This window comes from Pogona vitticeps, chromosome 4 (assembly GCF_051106095.1).
Source record: "Pogona vitticeps strain Pit_001003342236 chromosome 4, PviZW2.1, whole genome shotgun sequence".
In the NCBI taxonomy this organism is placed as follows: Eukaryota; Metazoa; Chordata; class Lepidosauria; order Squamata; family Agamidae; genus Pogona; species Pogona vitticeps.
In genome coordinates, this window is record NC_135786.1 from 124,113,306 (window position 1) to 124,134,263 (window position 20,958).

General features: G+C 39.5%; 1 protein-coding gene and 1 long non-coding RNA gene across 5 annotated transcripts in view; both read left to right on the forward strand.

Annotated features, from left to right (window-relative positions):
* Positions 1–20,958, forward strand: part of KIFAP3 (kinesin associated protein 3) — a 308,839-nt gene that overhangs the window by 244,062 nt on the left and 43,819 nt on the right. For all 4 annotated transcript variants that reach the window (XM_072998260.2, XM_072998262.2, XM_078392439.1 and 1 more), the window contains 5 exons: positions 2,235–2,400; positions 4,808–4,933; positions 7,282–7,380; positions 12,018–12,103; positions 19,936–20,125. In XM_072998260.2, coding sequence (XP_072854361.1) covers positions 2,235–2,400; positions 4,808–4,933; positions 7,282–7,380; positions 12,018–12,103; positions 19,936–20,125 — 667 coding nt within the window. The remainder of the gene's footprint in view (positions 1–2,234; positions 2,401–4,807; positions 4,934–7,281; positions 7,381–12,017; positions 12,104–19,935; positions 20,126–20,958) is intronic.
* LOC144588899 (uncharacterized) lies at positions 11,382–11,791 on the forward strand. The gene is made up of 2 exons (XR_013544647.1): positions 11,382–11,516; positions 11,704–11,791. It is a non-coding gene; the product is annotated as an uncharacterized LOC144588899 (long non-coding RNA).

Consider the following 20,958-nt stretch of genomic DNA (forward strand, 5'->3'; position numbering starts at 1 on the left):
CTGAAATCCTGTTGCACACCTACACATGCATAACTCAAAGAAGTATGGAAAATTGTCCTGAGGTGGAAGTGATATTGACTGGTATTCTGCAGGTTGTGCTGCATAACAGTCACATCATGAATCATGTGGCAGTTGCACTGTTTTATTGTGTGGTATAGACTGCCTGGACATAATACTGTGCACAGTTCTTCAGATGTAACTGTTGTGCCAGAGAGATAATACATCCTACCTACAGTAGGATTTCAGCCAGTGAGTTATAGTAACGAAGGACATTTAAATAAGTAACTATGTTACATCAAACACTCAATTAAGTTTCAAAAGGGAAAGTCAGTGTGAGAAAGCATCTGTTGTGGAACAAAGGAAGCAGTGGACTTGACAGGAGCCAGTGATACGTGCCCAGAATTTCTACAAACATAGCATTTTCTCCATACCAGGGGAACAGTTGTAACAACTTGGTCTCCATTTACATGGGCAATAACTTCCACATTCTTTAACATCAACTTGCGTCATACTACAATGACAAATTGTAAATTCTTGTGTGCAACAACATAAAAGAGTTGAAGAATATCAATTATATTTAATTTATATTTTGAAGACAGAGATTATTTATCTTTCTGCATAACAGAGAGACTAGCAGTACTGGCCAAAATCTTCTCCCATCACTTCTGCAGACATATGTCACAAGCAGTAGGTTGGTTTTGCTCAAAATGGGAGATGGAAAGGCAGTAGTTCTCAGCTGTGTGACTCTCGCATGAAGGTAATACATGTGCTAGGAAACTGATTGCTATGATCTGAAGAACCTGCAAGATAGTAAGGCTGGAACTAGAGATGTTTCCCACTAACATTTGCTATACTTTCAGCCCTACGTTTCTATTGCTAAAGAAGTGTAAGTGAAAGTAATTTTAATGAATTTGTGGCTCTGTGTACACAGTGTCTCCAAAGGATGGTGCCTCAGATATTTCTGGAACTGTAATTTTTGTGTACCCTGATTGTTGGTGGTGTTGGCTAAAGCTTCTGAGAGTTCAAAACAGCTCCAGTGCCAAGTATGGGAACTGCTGCTTATAGAGTCAGTCTTTTATAGCAGTTGTGTAAGTGCTTCCTTTTTTGAGGGAGGAACAAGGCACACACTTGTGCTGTTTCCAGAGTGCACAGCAATGATTAGTTATATTTAACAGGTAAAAACTTTGTTAACAGTACTTCTAAAATACAGATTTTAAAACATGAGATTTATTAGTGGCTGTTTGTCCTATTTAGTGAGAGCAAAACAAAAATGAATTTTAACATGTTAAAGTTAACACAATTTATAAGCCCTGGTCTTTTTCTTTTCTTGGAGACAGATGGTGATACTTCACCATGAAGCTCTGGGCTGCTGCGGTACACCATTTTTAATTCTTAAGGCATTCTTGAGAATAAAGGTGATGCCAGAGGCCACTGTGCTTCTTTACAATATACAATACAAATTTTAAGAGATGTCATGCTTTTCCAGATAAGAAAATAATTAAAATAAGTAAATAAGACCCTATAATATAGTCAGCAGTCTAAAATACTGTAGATACACAGCTGAAGCCTTCCAGGTATATTTGCCTATATCTCCCATATTACCATTAGATGTGCAGGCTTGATCTAATACCCGTCACCAACCAGAAATTTCTGAAGGGCTACAACTGCCTATCCCAATCTGAGACACAGTAGGAGTAAAGAAAAACTCCAGCCGCATGCCATATGGAGTAAGAAATTTTTATAGACCCAACGTTTTGGGTCTTCACTGAGCCCTTAGGAAAGGAGTTAGGAAGGAGAACAAAGGACTGCAGTGTCTTATGGTACCCTGATGACTAGTGGCTTTTGTCTGACATAAGATTTTGTAGACTGCTACCTACTAGATGCATGGCATTTAGCCTTAGTTGATAGACATTTATGCACATTCTTGGAAGTGGGAATGTTGGAGAATAAGAACACAAAAAGTATCTGTATAATTGTACTATGAACAAGTCATAAATACAGGCATCGTATTGCAAATCACGAAAACTTTTTTTAGTTATTTAGTTTTGTTCAAGGCAGAAGTTTATTAATAAGTTAAAAAGATTTAAACTTGATTATTTCTGGTTCACATTGTGAATCCCAGCATAAATGAAGCAAATCATGTTCATGATTTTTTTTTCATTCAGTTCATTCAGTTTCTTCTTTTGTATATGTGTGATATACAGTATATAAAAATTCCTTCTTTCTTTGTTTAGGATTATGTAGGTGATCTAGCTGCTCAGATATCTAATGAAGAAGAAGAGGAATTTGTGATAGAATGCTTAGGAACCCTGGCAAATCTCACCTTGCCTGATTTGGATTGGGAACTTGTGCTGAAAGAATACAAACTGGTACCATATCTCAAAGATAAATTAAAGCCAGGTCTGTATAATTTATAATTTGGCTTCAGGGAATTCTTTGTTAATGACCAGCATAGTAATTAGTATGTTAACTGACATTGGCTTTCTTTCCAGTTCTAGTTGTTGGTTTGGAGATTGTGCCAAGTAATAATTTTGCTAACTTTCATAGATGGACTAAAATTTCAAATGATCATTTAGATGCAGTTATTTCACCATCAGGAGTGATAAGAGTCTCAAGATGTTAAAAGCAATTGCTTTTTCAGCATCTTGAAACTCTATGTGCTTCTTGTTGGGTTACCTACCTTGCATGTTTCCCATATCTTTTAGTTAATGTTATTTCTTTGGCCAGAAACAGGCTTTAGAGTTAGTTTATGACTAGAATGGGAAGATTCAAAACTGAAACGAGTCTCTGAATATCACAACAAGAACTCTCTCACCTCTGGGATTATTCAGATTAGCTTGCTTCATTTGGTGATTGTTCTTCAGAACTCAAGCACAGGTTTCTTTTGAAAATCTGATTTTACAAATGGGGAGGACTACCTCAGTCAACTTTCTGCAACATGCTTTCAGCTCTAATTTTGGGCTATTTCTAGTGGCTGTTTCTGGCTTCAGTTGAAGAATCAAACATTTCAGGCAAGATTACATGAGAGAGTTTTTCATCCTTATATCTAAAGATGAAGTCCCCCTATGAACATTGCAGGGGAGCACCTTTTCTTGGTCTCATTTCTCACAGGCAGGTCTGGTAGAGAAAAAACAGAGGGCTGTTCTTAGGTTATGGATTTTCCACAGGAACCTAGGTTGCCTCTCTTTCTCTTATCTTATCTCTTATCCAATAGGCAAATACAAGTTTTAACTGTGGTACAGTGGCGCCTCGCTAGACGATGTTAATCTGTTCCATTGAAATCGCTGTCTTGTGAAAACATTGTCTAGTGAAAAGCGTTTCCCCATTGGAATGCATTGAAACCCATTTAATGTGTTGCAATGGGGAAAATAAAAATAGTCGTCGTCCAGTGAAAATCACCCATAGGGAAGCCATTTTGTGAAGTGCCGATCAACTGTAAAAATCGCTGTCTTATGAAGCATCGGTCCCGAAAACACCCGTTTTACGAAGATCGCCCATAGGGAAGCCATTTTGCGAAGCTGCCGATCATCTGTAAAAATCGTTGTCTTGCGAAAAAACAGTCTGTGAAGCATGGACCAAATCATTGTCCAGCGAAATCCCCCAAGGAAAAAACCGTTTTGCGAATCACTATAGCGATCGCAAAAAGTCAACGTCTAAGCAAAAAAACAATTTTGCGGGGGAATCGTCTTGTGAGGTACCACTGTACTGTATTTTCTCTTTTTCTGATGTGCTTTTAAATGTATTGTTTTAAGCTAATGATAGATAGCGTAATATGTTTAACTTAAGTTATACTACACTTTAATGTGAATTTACCTATATTTTTCCCTTTAAACATTTTGTAAGTTGACTGGGCTCTCAGCATTGGGAGAAAGATGGAATATAAATTCATTAAATAAATAATGAAATATTCAATTGCTTGAAAAAAAAACACCACACCACCTTTCTAGAAGAGTAATAATATATTTTGTAAGACAATCACATATTTTATATGATATCTAATATCTTTTGTGCTAACTGTGAATATATGCTTTTACATCTATAAGCTATGAAGTTCAGTTTTTCTATGACTAGTCAACAGTTCTTGCACTGATACTCTTTATAGCCAGACATCCCTAGAGAATTGTATGCACATACAAATGTTGTTATTTTTTTTCTGATGGGAGCACTTTACATTTTATGTAGTACCATTTTAGAGGGTCTCCTAAACTTTGGCAGCAGCTTTGTAGATAATAAAAGGTTTATTGTAGGAAATGTTACTATACATTCTCTGGGTCTAGGTTTCTGTCTTTATTTAAATCACGAAACCTAGCATATTGTACTAACTTCAAGTGGAGTAATAACCAAAATAAGGGCTTTGGGTCATACAGGCGTCTTTCCTGTTCCCACAGAACAATTACCCTAAGTTTGAATCATTGCAAGTGGTGGAGCGAGGCTGTGCCTGTTGGTTATGGGGAAAAAATCTTAAAGGACATATGTATCTTACAATGTCCATCTTGACTTAGTGAGTCTCAAATCAATGGTTGGCTCAGACAATCTGTGACATAGCCACAAAGTCAGGTTTTATATAAGGATGGACAATAACTGATGTGAATATTATGCTCGGTAAACATATTTTATTGAGGTTAAAGGTGGAGCCAAGATGTCAAAAAATCATGCTTGATACTGTGATTTAACAATTCATAGAAAAAGAAAAAAGAAAAGCTAAAGTTTGCTGCAGTTCACAATGAAAGACTCTTTCAAGGTCTGCCAGCAAAGAGGTTTGTGTTACAAAGGGATTCAGCAAAGCAAACTCTATTCTCTTTATCAGGTTCAGCAGAAGATGATCTTGTCTTGGAAGTGGTAATAATGATTGGAACAGTATCCATGGATGACTCCTGCGCAGCACTGCTGGCTAAATCTGGAATTATTCCGGCACTTATTGAACTGCTAAATGGTATGTATAGCAATATGTCTTGCATGGTTCACACAATTCTTCTGTAAGTACTTCATTTTAAGATGAAACCATTTTGAATGTTTATTATTATAAATTAGAATTAGCTTCTTCCCTGATTGTTATTAATGCCAAAATTAAGCAAGAGTGTGCCAGAAATGAAGTTTTGCATCCAACTTTAGAATGTTTGATGCCCCACCCAATTCTTACATAAATCCCTGTAATTTTATCAAATAGAGCAATTTAACACTGTTATTTTTAATGGAAACTCTAATAGGAGGAGACATTAAAGCTGGTGTTAATATTCAAAGGACTGGACCTTAAAATGCAAACTGGCCATTCTTCCCTTGTTCAAACTGGCCAGCCCCAGTTCAAAATGAGTCTAGTTTTCTTGAGGCTGGAATGACTAGAATTGAGACTTGTACTCTGCTTCTGTTATAACCATGTGCAGTCTCTTAGCCTGCCTCCAAGTCAGACAATCTGAGAATGTGAGAGGAATTTGCAGGTTTTGACAGATTCCCAGGGCTTCTCTTTGGCCGTAAAATTACATCCAGGGCATCATTTGCAGAAGATACCATAATTTATTTTCCTGCCTTATGATCCATGGTTACATATGGTGTCCTGGAAAGGACTCTGGCCTCTCTTGTTTGAAATATTATATCTTCTTATTTCTTATTTGCTCCAGTAGCCAGCAGATATTTGCAATGTGCTCTCAAGTGTCTCTTTTCAAAATCCAGCTTGAACACCAAGCATTTCTTGTTCCATATAGGATGATAATGTTTGTGGCAACACCATAAGCTTCACTTTGCTTTGAGAAATTAAAGCAGTGGTCCTGTAATTACTGCACTCCTTTGGCATCTCCTTTCTTAGGGACTGGAATGCATATTGAGCATATTGAGTCTGTAGGACATTTACTCCTTTTGTCCCTTCTATATACTGTTTCCACTTTCTCTTTGTTTTCTCCTGGTCATATACTGTGCATTCCTGTTGATGATAAAAACATTCCTAATCTAGGCTTGAATTTCCCTTTGATTTCTTGGATTTTCTGGAAGAGATCTCTTGTTTTTCCCTTTGTTGTCTTTCTCTGTTTCTTTGCGCTGGTTGTAATGGTTCTCTTTGTCTCTATGTGATAGTTGCTGAAAAATTGCATTCAGGGTTCTAACCCTATCTTTATCACCCTTTATTTTTGCTTCTTGTTTGTCCTTTGCATTTTAAAGTTTTCTTCCATCATCCTTTTAGATTTTTCTTTCCTTTTTACTACTTTTACTTTCCTGCAAACATGGAATGGAAGAAGAAAATAGGGTTCCACATTTCTTCTATAAAGACCTTTTCATTTCTATACATAACCTGGATGGAAATGAAGTTATTTTGGGGGAGGAGAAGGATGTACTGAGATGAAATTGTTGCTGTAACTGAAAAAATAGGTTCTTAAATGTTTAGTGACCAAGTCCATAACTTGGGCATTCTTCTTGACCCGGCTTTTTCTGGGAAGGCCCAGATTGCAGCTGTGTCCAGGTCAGCTTTTAACCAGTTTAAGCTAATTGCTTAACTTTGCACCTACCTAGACAAGGACTCCATCAGGACTTTAGTGCAGGCCCTAGTCATCTTCTGGATTGACTATTGCAATGTTCTCTACATGGGGCTTCTTTTGAGCCTGATCCAGAGACTTCAGCGGGTCCAGAATGTGGCAGCCAGACTGGTGGTGGGTGTGAGTAAATTTGACTGCCTCACTCTGCTTCTGGCTCGCCTCCACTGGTTGCCCATTGCATCCTAGATCAGGTTCAGGGTTTTGACACTTACATACAAAGCTGTCCACAGTTTGGGCCCATGTTACTTGTTGGAGTGTCTTTCCTTAATGTCATCTGCCCGATCCACAAGATCATCCCAGTCGAGGCTCCTCCGGGTGGCCACCCCAAGGGAGGCGCATAAATCCTCTACAAGAGGTAGGGCTTCTTCACAGTGCCTCAAACTTTATGGAGCCAGCTTCTGGAGGAGATCTGTCTAGCCTCCTCCCTATTTGACATTTGAGAAGCAATTAAAGACATTGCTTTTCAGGGAGGGTTTCCACACTGACCCTAGCTGGCCATTCCCCTTACCTTTCCTTCATCCACTCTGGTTTTGTATGCTTAGCGTGTGCCATCTGTTTTTAGGGTTATTTTTGTTGCTTTTAATGTTTTTATCTTTATTTTTGTTCTGTATCATACATGTTGTAACCGCCCAGAGTAGCCCCTTGGCACTAATGGGAGCGGGATACAAATTAAATGAATGAATGAATGAATACTTGTAAGTGGGACTTCAAACTTTGACAGAAACAATTATTTTCTTTCCTTTTTCTTTTTTCTTTTGTACAGCTCAACAGGAGGATGATGAATTTGTGTGTCAGATCATTTATGTGTTTTACCAAATGGTTTTTCATCAAGCCACTAGAGATGTCATCATCAAGGAGACACGTATCCTTTTCTGGACTAAATATTTATTGTTATAGCAATTAATTTTTTTCTGCTGAATATACAGTGGTGCCTCGCTTTACGAGGGCCTCGTATAGCGATGAATTCGCATAGCGATCCCTTTTCCGGCTTTTTTTGATCAGTACAGCGATGTTTTCACATAGCGAAGATTAATCCGGAACGGATTAACCTCGCTATGCGAGGCACCACTGTATATCATTTTGTGTTCCAGTGAAACATCAGCATTGGCATATAGATTTCAAAAGTTCAGTTTAAAAAAATGCTTTGAATTTGTATGTTGTTGTTGTTGTTTAGTTATTTAGTCGTGTCTGATTCTTCGTGACCCCATGGACCAGAGCACGCTAGGCCCTCCTGTCTTCAGGAGTATACTATTTAAAATAAAGAGGAATCCGAATATTTTTTGTAATTATTAAAAAAATCACAAAGTAGTTTTAGTCTCTTTTTGACACATAGCTGAAACTGGTATATGTGTAGCATTTAATTGGCTGTTCAGAAAAGCTTGTCAGTGGCAAGTGAGGAGCTAGTTCTTTCTTTGCGGAGTTGATGTCATCTTCCTTCTAGTACTCATGTTCCTTTCCAGAGAATTTGACAAATAGCATGACGATCCTAAGAACACTACTAAAACAAAAAGTCCATTTTTGTATTGTGTTTCAGAGCTCAGCACATTCTACCAGAATTGGTAAATTAAAGCTATGATTATTTCAGCAGTTTTTCTATTTCTTGTGGAGGTAATTTTTGCAGAAACTTTCATAGCCCCTCAATCTCCTACCAGCATGCATCACATTTTTTAGCTCTCACTGTAAAGACAGTGGTAGCTCTCAACCATATCCATCACATACTTTTAGAGATCAGTTCGTATCATGCCATATCACTTTGGTATCACCTTTTGATGAAATAGCCTTGCCTATTCACCATGCCATTGTACGACCTGCATCTCTGGAAATACAGGCTTTTATGCCCACACAAATGACAAATATCACCACTTCAGAGATACCTGCTTCCACCTCAGTCTCCATGATCTGATTCCAAGGACGTGGATCCAACTGAATTCCATAGAACAGACTCACCATCCCCATCTCCAGATGTGTTGTCCCTAGACCTAGCAATGAGAGGTGCTATGCCATTGTCACTGTTGGAAGACCTAAGATCATATGCTGACTGAGTGCTTCTTGTGGACCAATCCCTCAGCATAGAAATAAAAGGTCCTCTGACTATTGATGAACCACTCTTGGCAAGGATCCATCATTAAATGTCGAAAGGAAAGTGAAAGGAAAGTCCGATGCTGCAAAGAAAAATACTGCGTAGGAACCTGGAATGTAAGCTCTATGAACCTTGGTAAGCTGGATGTGATCAAACGGGAGATGGCAAAAATGAACATTGACATCTTAGGCGTCAGTGAACTAAAATGGACGGGAATGGGTGAATTCAATTCAGACGATTATCATATCTACTATTATGGGCAAGAATTCCGCAGAAGAAAAAGAGTAGCTCTCATAGTCAACAAAAGAGTGGGAAAAGCTGTACTGGGATATAATCTCAAAAATGATAGAATGAATTCAATACGAATCCAAGGCAGACCTTTCAGCATCAGAGTAATCCAAATTTATGTGCCAACCACTGATGCTGAAGAGGTTGAAACTGACCAATTCTATGAAGACTTACAACACCTTCTAGAACTGACAGCAAAGATGTTCTTGTCATTATAGGGGATTGGAATGCTAAAGTAGGAAGCCAAGAGATCAAAGGAACAAGAGGTAAGTTTGGCCTTGGAGTTCAAAATGAAGCAGGCCAAAGGCTAATTGAGTTCTATCAAAGAGAAGAAGCTGGTCATCACACTCTTTTCCAATAACACAAGAGGTGACTCTACACATGGACATCACCAGATGGGCAATACCGAAATCAGACTGATTATGTTCTCTGCAGCCAAAGATGGAGAATCTCTATACAGTCAGCAAAAACAAGACGTGGACCTGATTGTGGCTCTGATCATCAGCTTCTTATAGCAAAATTCAAGCTTAAACTGAAGAAAGGAGGAAAAGCTGCTGGGCTACTCAGGTCTAATCTAAACCAAATCCCTTATGAATACACAGTGGAAGTGAAGAACAGATTTAAGGAACTAAATTTGGTGGACAGAGTGCCTGAAAAACTTTGGATAGAGGCTCGTAACATTGTCCAGGAGGCAGCAACAAAAACCATCCCAAAGAAAAGGAAATGCAAGAAAGCAAAGTGGCTGTCCAATGAGGCCTTACAAATAGCAGGGAAGAGAAAAACCAAATGCAAAGGAGATTGGAAAAGTTACAGAAAATTGAATGCATACTTCCAAAGAATAGCAAGGAGAGACAAGAGAGCCTTCTTAAATGAGCAGTGCAAAGAAAGAGAGGAAAATATTAGAAAATGAAAAATCAGAGATCTGTTCAAGAAAATTGGAGACGTTAAAGCAGGGGTCAGGGAACTTTTTTATCTTTTACCCCCCCAAAATTTATATATGCCAACATTACTCCGCCCCCTCCCAGTACCACCCCTCTGCTCTCGCTGTCCCTGGCTGACCCCCCTCCCCGCCTCTGTCCCCCCCCCGGGACCTTTGGCCGCCACTCGAGCAGCCAGTCTGAAGCCGCCTCACTGCCAGAAAAGTACATCCTTGGTGAAGGGAGGCAGGCATCACAGGGCCGGCAGGTCCACTGGCCATGAGTTCAGGTGAGAAAGATCTGGATGTCCCAGACAACCCAGATAGTGTGGTTGCTGACCTTGAGCCAGACATCCTGGAAAGTGAAGTCAAGTGGGCCTTAGAAAACATGGCTAACGAAAAGGTCAGTGGAGGGGATGGTATTCCAGTCAAACTATTTAAAATCATAAAAGATGACGCTGTTAAGGTGCTACACTCAATATGCCAGCAAGTTTGGAAAACTCAGCAGTGGCCAGAGGATTGGAAAAGATCAGTCTACATCCCAATCCCAAAGAAGGGCAGTGCCAAAGAATGCTCCAACTACCATCCAATTGCACTCATTTCACATGCTAGCAAGGTTATGCTCAAAATCCTCCAAGGCAGACTTCAGAAGTATGTGGACCGAGAACTCCCAGAAGTACAAGCAGGATTTCGGAGGTGCAGAGGAACTAGAGATCAAATTGCTAACATGCACTGGATTATGGAGAAAGCCAGAGAGTTCCAGAAAAATATCTACTTCTCCTTCATTGGCTATGCAAAAGCCTTTGACTGTGTGGACCACAACAAACCATGGCAAGTTCTTAAAGAAATGGGAGTGCCTCACCACCTTATCTATCTCCTGAGAAATCTATATATGGGAGAGGAAGCAACAGTTAGAACTGGATATGGAACAACTGATTGGTTCAAAATTGGAAAAGGAGTATGACAAGCATGTACATTGTCCCCCTACTTATTTAACTTATATGCAGAATATATCATGTGAAAGGCCGGACTGGACGAATCCCACTTCTGATGGCAGAAAGTCAGGAGGAATTAAGGAACCTTGTAATGAGGGTGAAATAGGAGAGCACAAAAAACGGTCTGAAGCTCAACGTCAAAAAAACTAAGATCATGGCCACTGGTCCCATCACCTCCTGGGAAACAGAAGGGGAAGATATGGAGGCAGTGACAGATTTTACTTTCTTGGGCTCCATGATCACTGCAGATGGGGACAACAGCCACGAAATTAAAAGACCCCTGCTTCTTGGGAGGAAAGCAGTGACAAACCTAGACAGCATCTTAAAAAGCAGAGACATCACCTTGCCGACAAAAGTCCGCATAGTCAAAGCTATGTTTTTCTTTCCTGTAGTGACGTATGGAAGTAAGAGCTGGACCATAAAGAATGCGCACCACAGAAGAATTGATGCTTTTGAATTGTGGTACTGGAGGAGATTCTTGAGAGTCCCCTGGACTGCAAAGAGAACAAACCTAGCCATTCTGAAGGAAATCAACCCTGAGTGCTCACTGGTAGGACATCCTGAAAGTGTGAAGGCAAGAGGAGAAGGGGACGACCGAGGATGAGATGGTTGGACAGTGTCACCGAAGCTACCAACATGAATTTGACCCAACTCCGGGAGGCAGTGGAAGACAGGAGGGCCTGGTGTGCTCTGGTCCATGGGTCAAGAAGAGTGAAAAGGTGCTTTTCAAGGTGTTGTGTTTAAAAGGTGTTCCCTCCCTCCCTCCTTTCCTGCCCTTTTCCCCCCCTAAAAGTTAAGATACCACTGTAACTGGGGTTCTCTGAGTACCCATGTATGAATTTGCACAAGCCACTCACCCCCCTGCACTTATCCTGCCTTACATTTTTTGTTTTTTTCTTTGTGGAGAATTAAGGAGGGCAGGGTGTGTGTGAAGACTGGCCATTCAAAGGCTCTGAGACTGGAAACTTCATGGATCATTTTGATCAGGCACAAACGAATTCATAAATGACCACTTTAAGAACCACAGTTACTGGTAAGTAACCTGTCCTTCTGTCATGCTTAAAATGGTACTGGCCCTTTTCTAAAAGTCCTCCATAAGGCACCTTGGTTGATGTCAAGAAATCTGTATTTGTTCTTTTTACATTCCTATATGTCTTTTATGGTAAATGGTGTAGCCTACTATCCAGAATCTCTTTAGATCCTTGACTGTGTCTTTCTAGAGGCTCCAGCATACCTTATAGATCTGATGCATGATAAAAATGCCGAAATCCGTAAAGTCTGTGATAATACACTGGACATAATTGCGGTATGTAGCATTTATTTATTTATTTGTTCGTTCATTTGTTCGTTCATTCATTCATTCATTCATTCATTCATTCATTCATTCATTCATTCATTCATTCATTTATTTATTTATTTATTTATTTATTTATTTATTTATTTATTTATTTATTTATTTATTTATTTAATAGCATAAATGAAGATAACAAGCTCTTATTCAGAAGAGCAATGACATGTCCTGGCATATGATAACTGAAAATATACTTGCAGATGGAGTCCATTTTATTGCAGATTTGTTTCAGTAAAATTTGCCCACTATAGTTTGTGTGTGTAAATAATGTGCTAGAAATAAAGGATTGATAGAATGCTTTATCATGTGTTTGGAACTTTGCTATATTTTGTTGTTGTTTTTTTAAATTATTGCCTGGGTTCAATTTGTAATTTGCTTTATTTAAAACTTTTCTGAGACTTTACCTAGTATATGTTATGGATAACAGCTGTTACCTGTTATCTGTTATGAATGGCCACTGCTGGGTTAAAAATAACAATGGAATGGAAGTCTCTGATTAAGTTGTCAATTTGTCAGTGGTTCAACAGACAGTGGTGAATTGTTGTAGCAGGTAAGTTAATATATAGCTTCAAAAGTATTGGACAACGAGAAAATAGAATTTTTTTATTGAAACAGGGTCTGTTTTTATTGTCTTTGCCAACTTCATTTGTATTCAAAGTTCTTACAATGACATATAAAGCCCAAGATGGTTTAGGACCTCAATATCTGGCAGAGCGCCTTCTCCCACCCAGTTCTGCCAGAGTCACTCGTTCCAGCCAGGCCGGGCAGCTGAGGGTCCTAATGCTGAGGGAGGTCCAGAAGGAAAGAACAAGGAGTAGGGCCTTCTCAGCAGTGGCCCCTCACCTTTGGAACAACTTGCCCATGGAGATCCTCCTGGCTCTCTCTCTGGGTGTCTTCAGGAATAAACTTAAAACCTGGTTATTTGGGCAGGCTTTCCCTCCTGCCATATCTTAATTGCCATATTTTAATTATTTAAAGTTCGCCATTTTGGACTTTTTGGTTTTTACTGTTTTTAAATTTGTAAACTGCCCAGAATAGACTCTTCGTCTAGATGGTCAGGATAAAAATCAAATCAAATCAAATCAAATCATTCAATAAATAAATAAATACTGAGGTTGTGTTTGTGTGCATCTGTGTGTATAATATCACTTGTCCACCAGGATTCTCTGTGTAGCAGCAAGCAAGATGCAGGAAGGCAACATTGGCAGTGGTCTATTAAGATTATGTCCCTCTCACCAGGTGTCATACTGCCCAATTTTCTGGGTTGAATGTTCATATCATAACAGTAACAAAGTGGGAGCCCAGGACAGAATAAAGATTTTACTGGTGTACCTTGCTGCTCAACAAGTGTCCCTTTCTGAGCTTGCTGAGTTGGTCTTGGAAGTAACATTGGAGTCTGTTCATCTTGTGTTGGAGAACTTCAGTGTGCTGAGACAGCTTTGTCAGGAGTGGCTCAAGACTTCATGTCCTGCATGATGGTCGTAGGTCTGCCCCAAATGGTATCTGTCCCCACGCATGTCACAAGGTACACTTCAGACCTTTTGTTCTGTACTGGGAGAAGTGTTGATGATCTGGATGTGTACTGACTTTCTGTAGCTTCATTGTCATGGACAGACCATTATCTGATGGGGTTTAGAGTCACTGGAACTCAGGTCCTCTGCAGGGGGATAATCTGCTCCAGAATGCTGATGGATCGAAATGGCTTCCTGATGGCTCTTGGGCGGTTTCCTGTTACCTTTGCACAATCAAGACTAATGTGCCATCTGCCCCTGTTCATGGAGATGTCTGACCTGGCTACAGTGCTACATGCTTTAGGGAGCACATAAATCCCCAGCTGCACTGGCTGCAGTCCTATTTCTGAGCACAACTCAAAGGATAGCTCAATGGTTTGGGAATTTGGCTATGGAGCCACTGTTTGGGAGTTTGATTCTTCGCTGTACCTCCCTGACAGATGCTGGACCCAATAATTCATAAGATCCTTTCCAGCTCTGCACTTCTAAGATGATGATCACGATGGCATGAAGTGCTGTTTTTGACTTGCATAGGCCTTAGTGACTTGAGTCCGAACTATTTGAAGTCCTTTTTTTCATTTATGAGCCTGCCCAGGTTTCCTAATCATCAGGGAAAGCCTTCTTCTCTATCCTACTTTACAGGTGTTTTTGATAAGGGCACTGCACCCAAACTATGGAAATCCCTTTTACAGGGATGCGGGCTGGCATCCTCTTTGCTGTCCTTCTGCAGGCCGGCAAAGACTTTTCTTTTCAGGCATGCTTTGTCTCAGTGTCTGACTGCCTAAGAGTTGGGCTTCTTATGTATGTTATCCTTTATTTTGTTGTTTGTTTGTTTTTCCCCTCTCCAGTTTTTATATTGTTTTTAACATTGTACGCTGCCTTGGGCTTTCTTGTGGAAGACAATAAATGATAAACCCGATGAACTCCAGTCTAGGTCCTGTCTTTGCTTCACTTAGTTCATCATATTGGATTTTTTATGCTTCTTTTCCTCTTCCCTTTTCTCATGCGTCATCAAAAAAGAGGGGACCCTCCTCGTCCTCCACTTCTCTTATTGGTGGCTCTTAGTTAGGTATGGCAACCCAATAGGATAGCTTAGATCTCTAGGGGATTCCGTCGTCTCAAACTGCAGTAGCAGGTGAGTGACCCCATCTTTAATTCCTATGGCTGAAAGAGATTTTGCTCCATGGAAACCTAAAACTCCACCAAAGCTTTAAGAAATTGCCAAAGGGTCCACCTTTGTTACTGATTTAAGCTTGAAGGCTGTATATCTTTTTGCAAGGGCTTGGATGGCAACTGTTCTCGTAAAGAGATATATTATTAAAATAATGGCAGAAGAAGCCCTCAGGGTGCAAAGCAAGCTTAGTTTTGCTCCTTTTGGAGGTTCTGAGCTATATGGGGTCTCCCTAGAGTGAGGGTTAAGGGAAATTAAGGATGAAAAGAATATACTTTTGTCGTGCCAAATAATAATAATAATAATAATAATAATAATAATAATAATAATAATAATAATAATAATAATAATAATTTATTGTCATTGTAAGTATATACACAGTATACCCATACAACGAAATTCACAGACACCCAGAGACCAGACACATGCACACACATAAAATTCCCCAAACACTCCCCACCCACTAAAAGTCCCCCACTGGTGGTCTCTAAGCTCATTATTAATTGCAATTATAGCTCTGGGATAAAAACTATTGAGAAAACGTGTGGTCCAGGTCTTAATTGTTCTATATCTTCTGCCAGATGGTAACAGTTCAAAAAAGTTATAAGCAGGATGGGAAGATTCTCTCAGGATGCTATGTGATTTCCTTAGACAGCGGGATGTGAAGATGTCATCCAGGGTTGGTAGCTGGAGCCCGATGATATTCTGGGCAATTTTAATGGTTCTCTGTAGAGCTTTTTTGTCCGCTACAGAGCTACTCCCAAACCATGGCAGAATGCCATAGGTTAGGACACTCTCAATGGTGCTACGATAGTATGACAGAAGTAAATGCTGAGATAAATTTAACTTGCCGAGCATTCTCAGGAAATACAGCCTCTTCTGTGCCTTCTTTATTAGCGTGTTGGCATTTATAGTCCATGAGAGGTCCTCTGAGATGTAAGTACCCAGAAATTTAAAACTACCAACTCTCTCCACTTCTTCACCGTTTATGTACAGTGGTAAATGTACATTTCTTTTCCTCCTAAAATCAATTATGAGTTCTTTAGTTTTTTTGATGTTAAGTGTGAGATGATTTTCTTTACACCAAAGTATCAACTTTTGTACTTCCTTTCTATAAGCAGACTCATTGTTCTTATTTATGAGCCCCACCACTGTCGTATCATCCGCAAATTTAATAATTGCATTGGTGTTATACAGTGGGGTGCAATCGTGTGTGTACAGGGAATAGAGGAAGGGACTTAGCACACAGCCCTGGGGAGCTCCTGTACTTAGTACCAGGGTAGAAGAATGGTGAGATCCCATCCTTACTGACTGTGGCCTATCTGTCAGAAAATCCTTTATCCACACACAGATCTCCCGAGGTAATCCCAGGTTGATCATTTTTAAAAACAACCTATTTGGTAGAATGGTATTAAAAGCAGAGCTATAATCCGCAAACAACAACCTTGCATAAATTCCCTGTTGTTCTAAGTGGCTCAATACAGTATGGAGTACAATGATAAAATAAAATAAGATGAGTTGTTCTATAAATGAGGTTCATATTTCCTTATTCAAATCTGAGGGCAGGTTTCAATCATTTGACAGACAATACAAGCCCAGACAGTATAATCAGCATTCCAATCCTTAGAAAACACAGTGTAAGCATCCACAAGCCTGATGGCTGACCTGATAATTAAAAGAGCAGCTCTAGTATTTCGTTCAGGAATGAAGGGCTGCAGCACAAACAGATAGTGTCTAGACCTTTCCAAGGAGGACTATCACATGGAGTTAGTATACAAATGTCATAATTTGTTTGTTCCATTCCTGATGTACATGAAGAATAAAAACATGCTTTGATTTGAACAGGGAGTCAACTACCTGTAAGTAAGTGTGGTAGAGGAAGTGCCATCATGATAAAAGTATTAAGACTGGAGACAATACTTGACTTGAAAATAAGCTGGCTTGACAAAAGACAGAAATTCTACAAGGAAACCGTTGGGATCATTTTGGAGGCCCTACAAGCAGGAAACATCCTAGCAGTTTCAGTTTCATAACTGGCTTAGATAGGAAACTCAGAAGTATCTAGAATTTTTAATCCTCCTCCTCCTCTTCATCATCTTAGAACTGCAGAGCTTGAAGGGACCCTATGGCTCATCTAGTCCAGCCCTTCTCAAGGAGGCACAGTGGGGAGACAAACTCCGAACCTTTGGCTCCACAGAGGTTGGGAGTTTGAGCTATCCATCACTGAGCTAGCCACCAGTTCCTGAATGTTAATGTAAATAACTTCTCTTTATGAGGTACCAGACAAGTTTTCACAATATAATGTAAATATATCTGTGTTACGTGGTTAAAAGGGCGAAACTGTATTACTGTATCTCCATATTTAGCTATATGTGCAGTCAAGTCAGAATAGCCTTATAGTGGCCCTAATAGGGCTTTCAAAGTAGCTAATATATTTAAGGAATGGTTTTACCAGTTTCACTCCCCCAAGTGAATTTCCATGGCTGAGCAGGGATTCTAACCCTGTTCTCCAGAGTTCTAATTCATCACTCTATCCACTATACTGAACTGGGAATCCCAATATACAGTAAGTATATATCCACAGTATATTTAAAATACCGAGTTTGGATCGGCTCCGATTTCACTGTTTGGTCATAGTGAATCAGTTTTGGTTGATTGGGGAATAGGATGTTTGATAGCTCCTTTTAAGTAACCAAAATAAAAATTGGAGATCAGAATGACAGCTTTGTAGTCATAATCCTAATCGTTTGAGGCAGATTGCTTTTTCTAACAATAGCAGTTTGCCTATGTAATGAATAAAGATATGTGTGGGTATCATACTTTTAGAAGTAGACGTTTATTAAGCTTCTACTTCACTCCATAGCTGCTTTAATTTAGTCAAAGAGTTGCCCTTAATGAAGGACATTACTGATCAAATTAAGGGCCTGCCATTTTAAAGAAGAAAGGAAAGGCTGTTTTCCATCAGCTGCAGTGAAACACAAAGTTGTTCTATTTAGTTTTTTCAGTTTAGGTTGTATTAATTAGATACAATATTTGATGAAAGCCAGGAACAGAAAGGATTGGTGCTGAATAATAGCTGTGCTTTGTTGTTAGACTGCTTAATACTATATAATGTTTCAGTGGTTTAATCATTTGAAGAAGCTGGATGTAGAGCTTGAAAAAGGATGGCACCTTTTATAAAGAACAACCCAACTAAACGTACAATGAATGTGAAGGGCAATGAATGGACTTTTAAATGATTCTGTATTTAAATCTCTTTTCCAATATGGAATAATAATTATTTCACTACCTTATATGTTTAAACAATGGTCTTCCCTCTTACATTTTAATTTGCTAGTTTGACAGAAGTGCCACACAACTCCAGAATTTTTTTCCAGGTTGGAACCTTGGAAAAGGTATGGAACTGAAATAAATTACAGCAGAAGATAAATCTTATATAAGAACCCAATCTCCACAAAATTTTGTCTATCCTTTTCTCTACTAGAGAGTTAAAAAGTATGAGCTCAAAGTAAGATTTTCTAATTTTTTACAAAACAAGATTTTCTGTACCTCAATTCAGTCATCAATCCAAATGGAGAGTGCAGCCACATAATCAGAAAAAGAATGCGACTTAGAAGGGCAGCTGTGAAGGAACTAGAAAAGGCACTGAAGTGCAAAGAAGTGTCACTGGAAACCGAAGTGAAGATTGTCTGCATTGCTGATTATTATGTACCGTTGTGAAAGCTGGACAGTGAGGGAAGCTGACAAAAAACAAAGTTGATTAATTTCAATGCTATATGGAGGATGAGTTTTGCCCATCACATGGACCACCATAAAAACAAATACAGTGGGGTCTTGACTTGAGAACTTAATCCGTATTGGAAGGCAGTTCTCAAGTCAAAAAGTTCTCAGGTCAAATCTGCATTTCCCATAGGAATGCATTGAAAACCATTTAATCCGTATCTGCTCTTTTCCGTCCATAGAAACTAATGGGAAGCTGCTATTCTGCCTTCGACCACTAGAGGGGGATATTTTGTTTCTTTTTTTCTTAGGTCAAGAAAGGTTCAGGGAAGGCAGGGAAAATACAGTCCAGGCAGTACCAGGCAGTCTGAAGACTCCCAATCCACTCTCTAAAGGCTGGGAGGAGTGAGGAAGCAGACAGGCACCCTTTTCACTGGCCAACAGTTAACTGAAAGTTCAAATTTTGCACTTTCCCTGCCTCCCACGTGGGTTTTTTTAGTTTGTAACTCAAATCTAAGTATGTAAGTCAAGTCAATATTTTCCTATGAGAGTGGTTCTTAAGTCAAAATGTTCTTAACTCAAGCCGTTCTTAAGTCAAGACCCCACTGTAAATGGGTTTTAGATCAAATCAAGCCTGAACTCTCCCTAGGAAAAAATGACTAAACTAAGGCTAAAGTAATTCAAGCACATTGTGAGAAGCCATGACTCAGTGCAGAAGACAATAATGCTGGGAAATGTTGAAATGAACCAAAAGAAAAGAAAAAAAGAGAAAAAGAAGACCAAATATGAGATACATTGAATAAAGGAAGCCACAACCTTGAGTTTGCAACAGCTGAGCAGAGCTGTTGATGATAGGATTTTTTGGAGGTCACAGAGTTACTGTAAGTTGGTAACAACTTGATGGCACATAACAAACGAGTTATTTGCCTTACTTCTGAGTAGACATGCATAAGAGTATTTTTATTTATTTATTTATTTATTTATTTGATTTTTACCCCGCCCCTCTAGACCATGTCTAGAGGGGCGGGGATGGGGAGGAACAAAATGGCTTTCATTTTGCAATGATTCTAGTTTAATTTCTGTCCTGCTTGATGCAAATGTTTATGTCTTGCAAGATAGTTTATTTCTAAGTAGAGAAGTACAATCCTGGGCTCTGGTTCTTACAGCTTCCTTCTGAGTAGGCATATCTTGTATTTTAACAGAAGACGCCAGGTCATGGGTTGAGAAAAGAAACTAATCACTGCTTGTTTCCACTGTCAGTTTAATGTCCAAAATTCAAGAATAGAACATTTCCTTTGATTCCTTACAGTGTACTTGTTCAGTTTCCTCTCAAAACCACTTTTCCTTTGAATTGTTACCGTTAACATCTCTAAATATTTCTACAGGAGTATGATGAAGAATGGGCAAAGAAGATTCAGAGCGAGAAGTTCCGATGGCACAACTCTCAGTGGCTAGAAATGGTGGAAAGTCGCCAGATGGATGAAAATGAGCAATATTTATATGGGGATGACCGCATTGAACCGTATATCCATGAAGGAGACATTCTAGAAAGACCTGATCTTTATTACAATGCTGGTAAGACAGAAAGACAGCAACATCCTCCCTTACCCTATTGAAAACTATTTGTGGTCACTTCTTGGAAGAAATCTTAATATATTGTCTTATAAACAGGTTCAAATATTCTGCCACTCCATCGGGAAGGCTTAAAACTCTCATTGCTAAGTAAGGTCTAAATCCAGTTGCTGGTCCCAACTATGGTAAACCAACAGTTATTTAAATCCCATTCATTCATTGTTTGTAATGTAGTTGGACTAGTGATTGGATATAGGCCTGAGTGGAGAGTTAGCGGAATGGTTGTTTAGAATATTGGTTCTTTACAAGGATAAAGTTGCATGAAAATGACAATACATGAATTAATGTACACTAGAGCAGCGGTCCCCAACCTTTTTGGGACCGTGCATCAGTGGTGTAGGCCCTGTGCACAGGGGGATGGGGCAACCCCCGCGCTCACGGGTGGACATGTCATGCTCCTGGGGGGTGTCACACTCATGGAGGGATGTGTCATACTCGCAGAATGACATGCCCACCTGTGCATGCATTCTGGGGGTGGAGATCCATCTTCGCGGCCCAGTTCTAGGAAGCTGGGCCGTGGACTGGGGGTTGGTGACCCCTGAACTAGAGGAAAAGGTACTGGTACATTTGCTGACTTTAAGAGTGATCAATTTGGCAGGCAGAGCTGTTCTTCAAAACAATTTTCAGCAAATAATATTTGGTTTTCAGTATGTGTTCATACTTTTAAAAGGAAGCATGACCCTTTTTAACAGAGATAAGCTATGGTAAGTAGTAATGCATTTGTGATATGAAGTTTTCCCTCTATATGTTATTAGAAAAATGTGTATGCTGTGTAA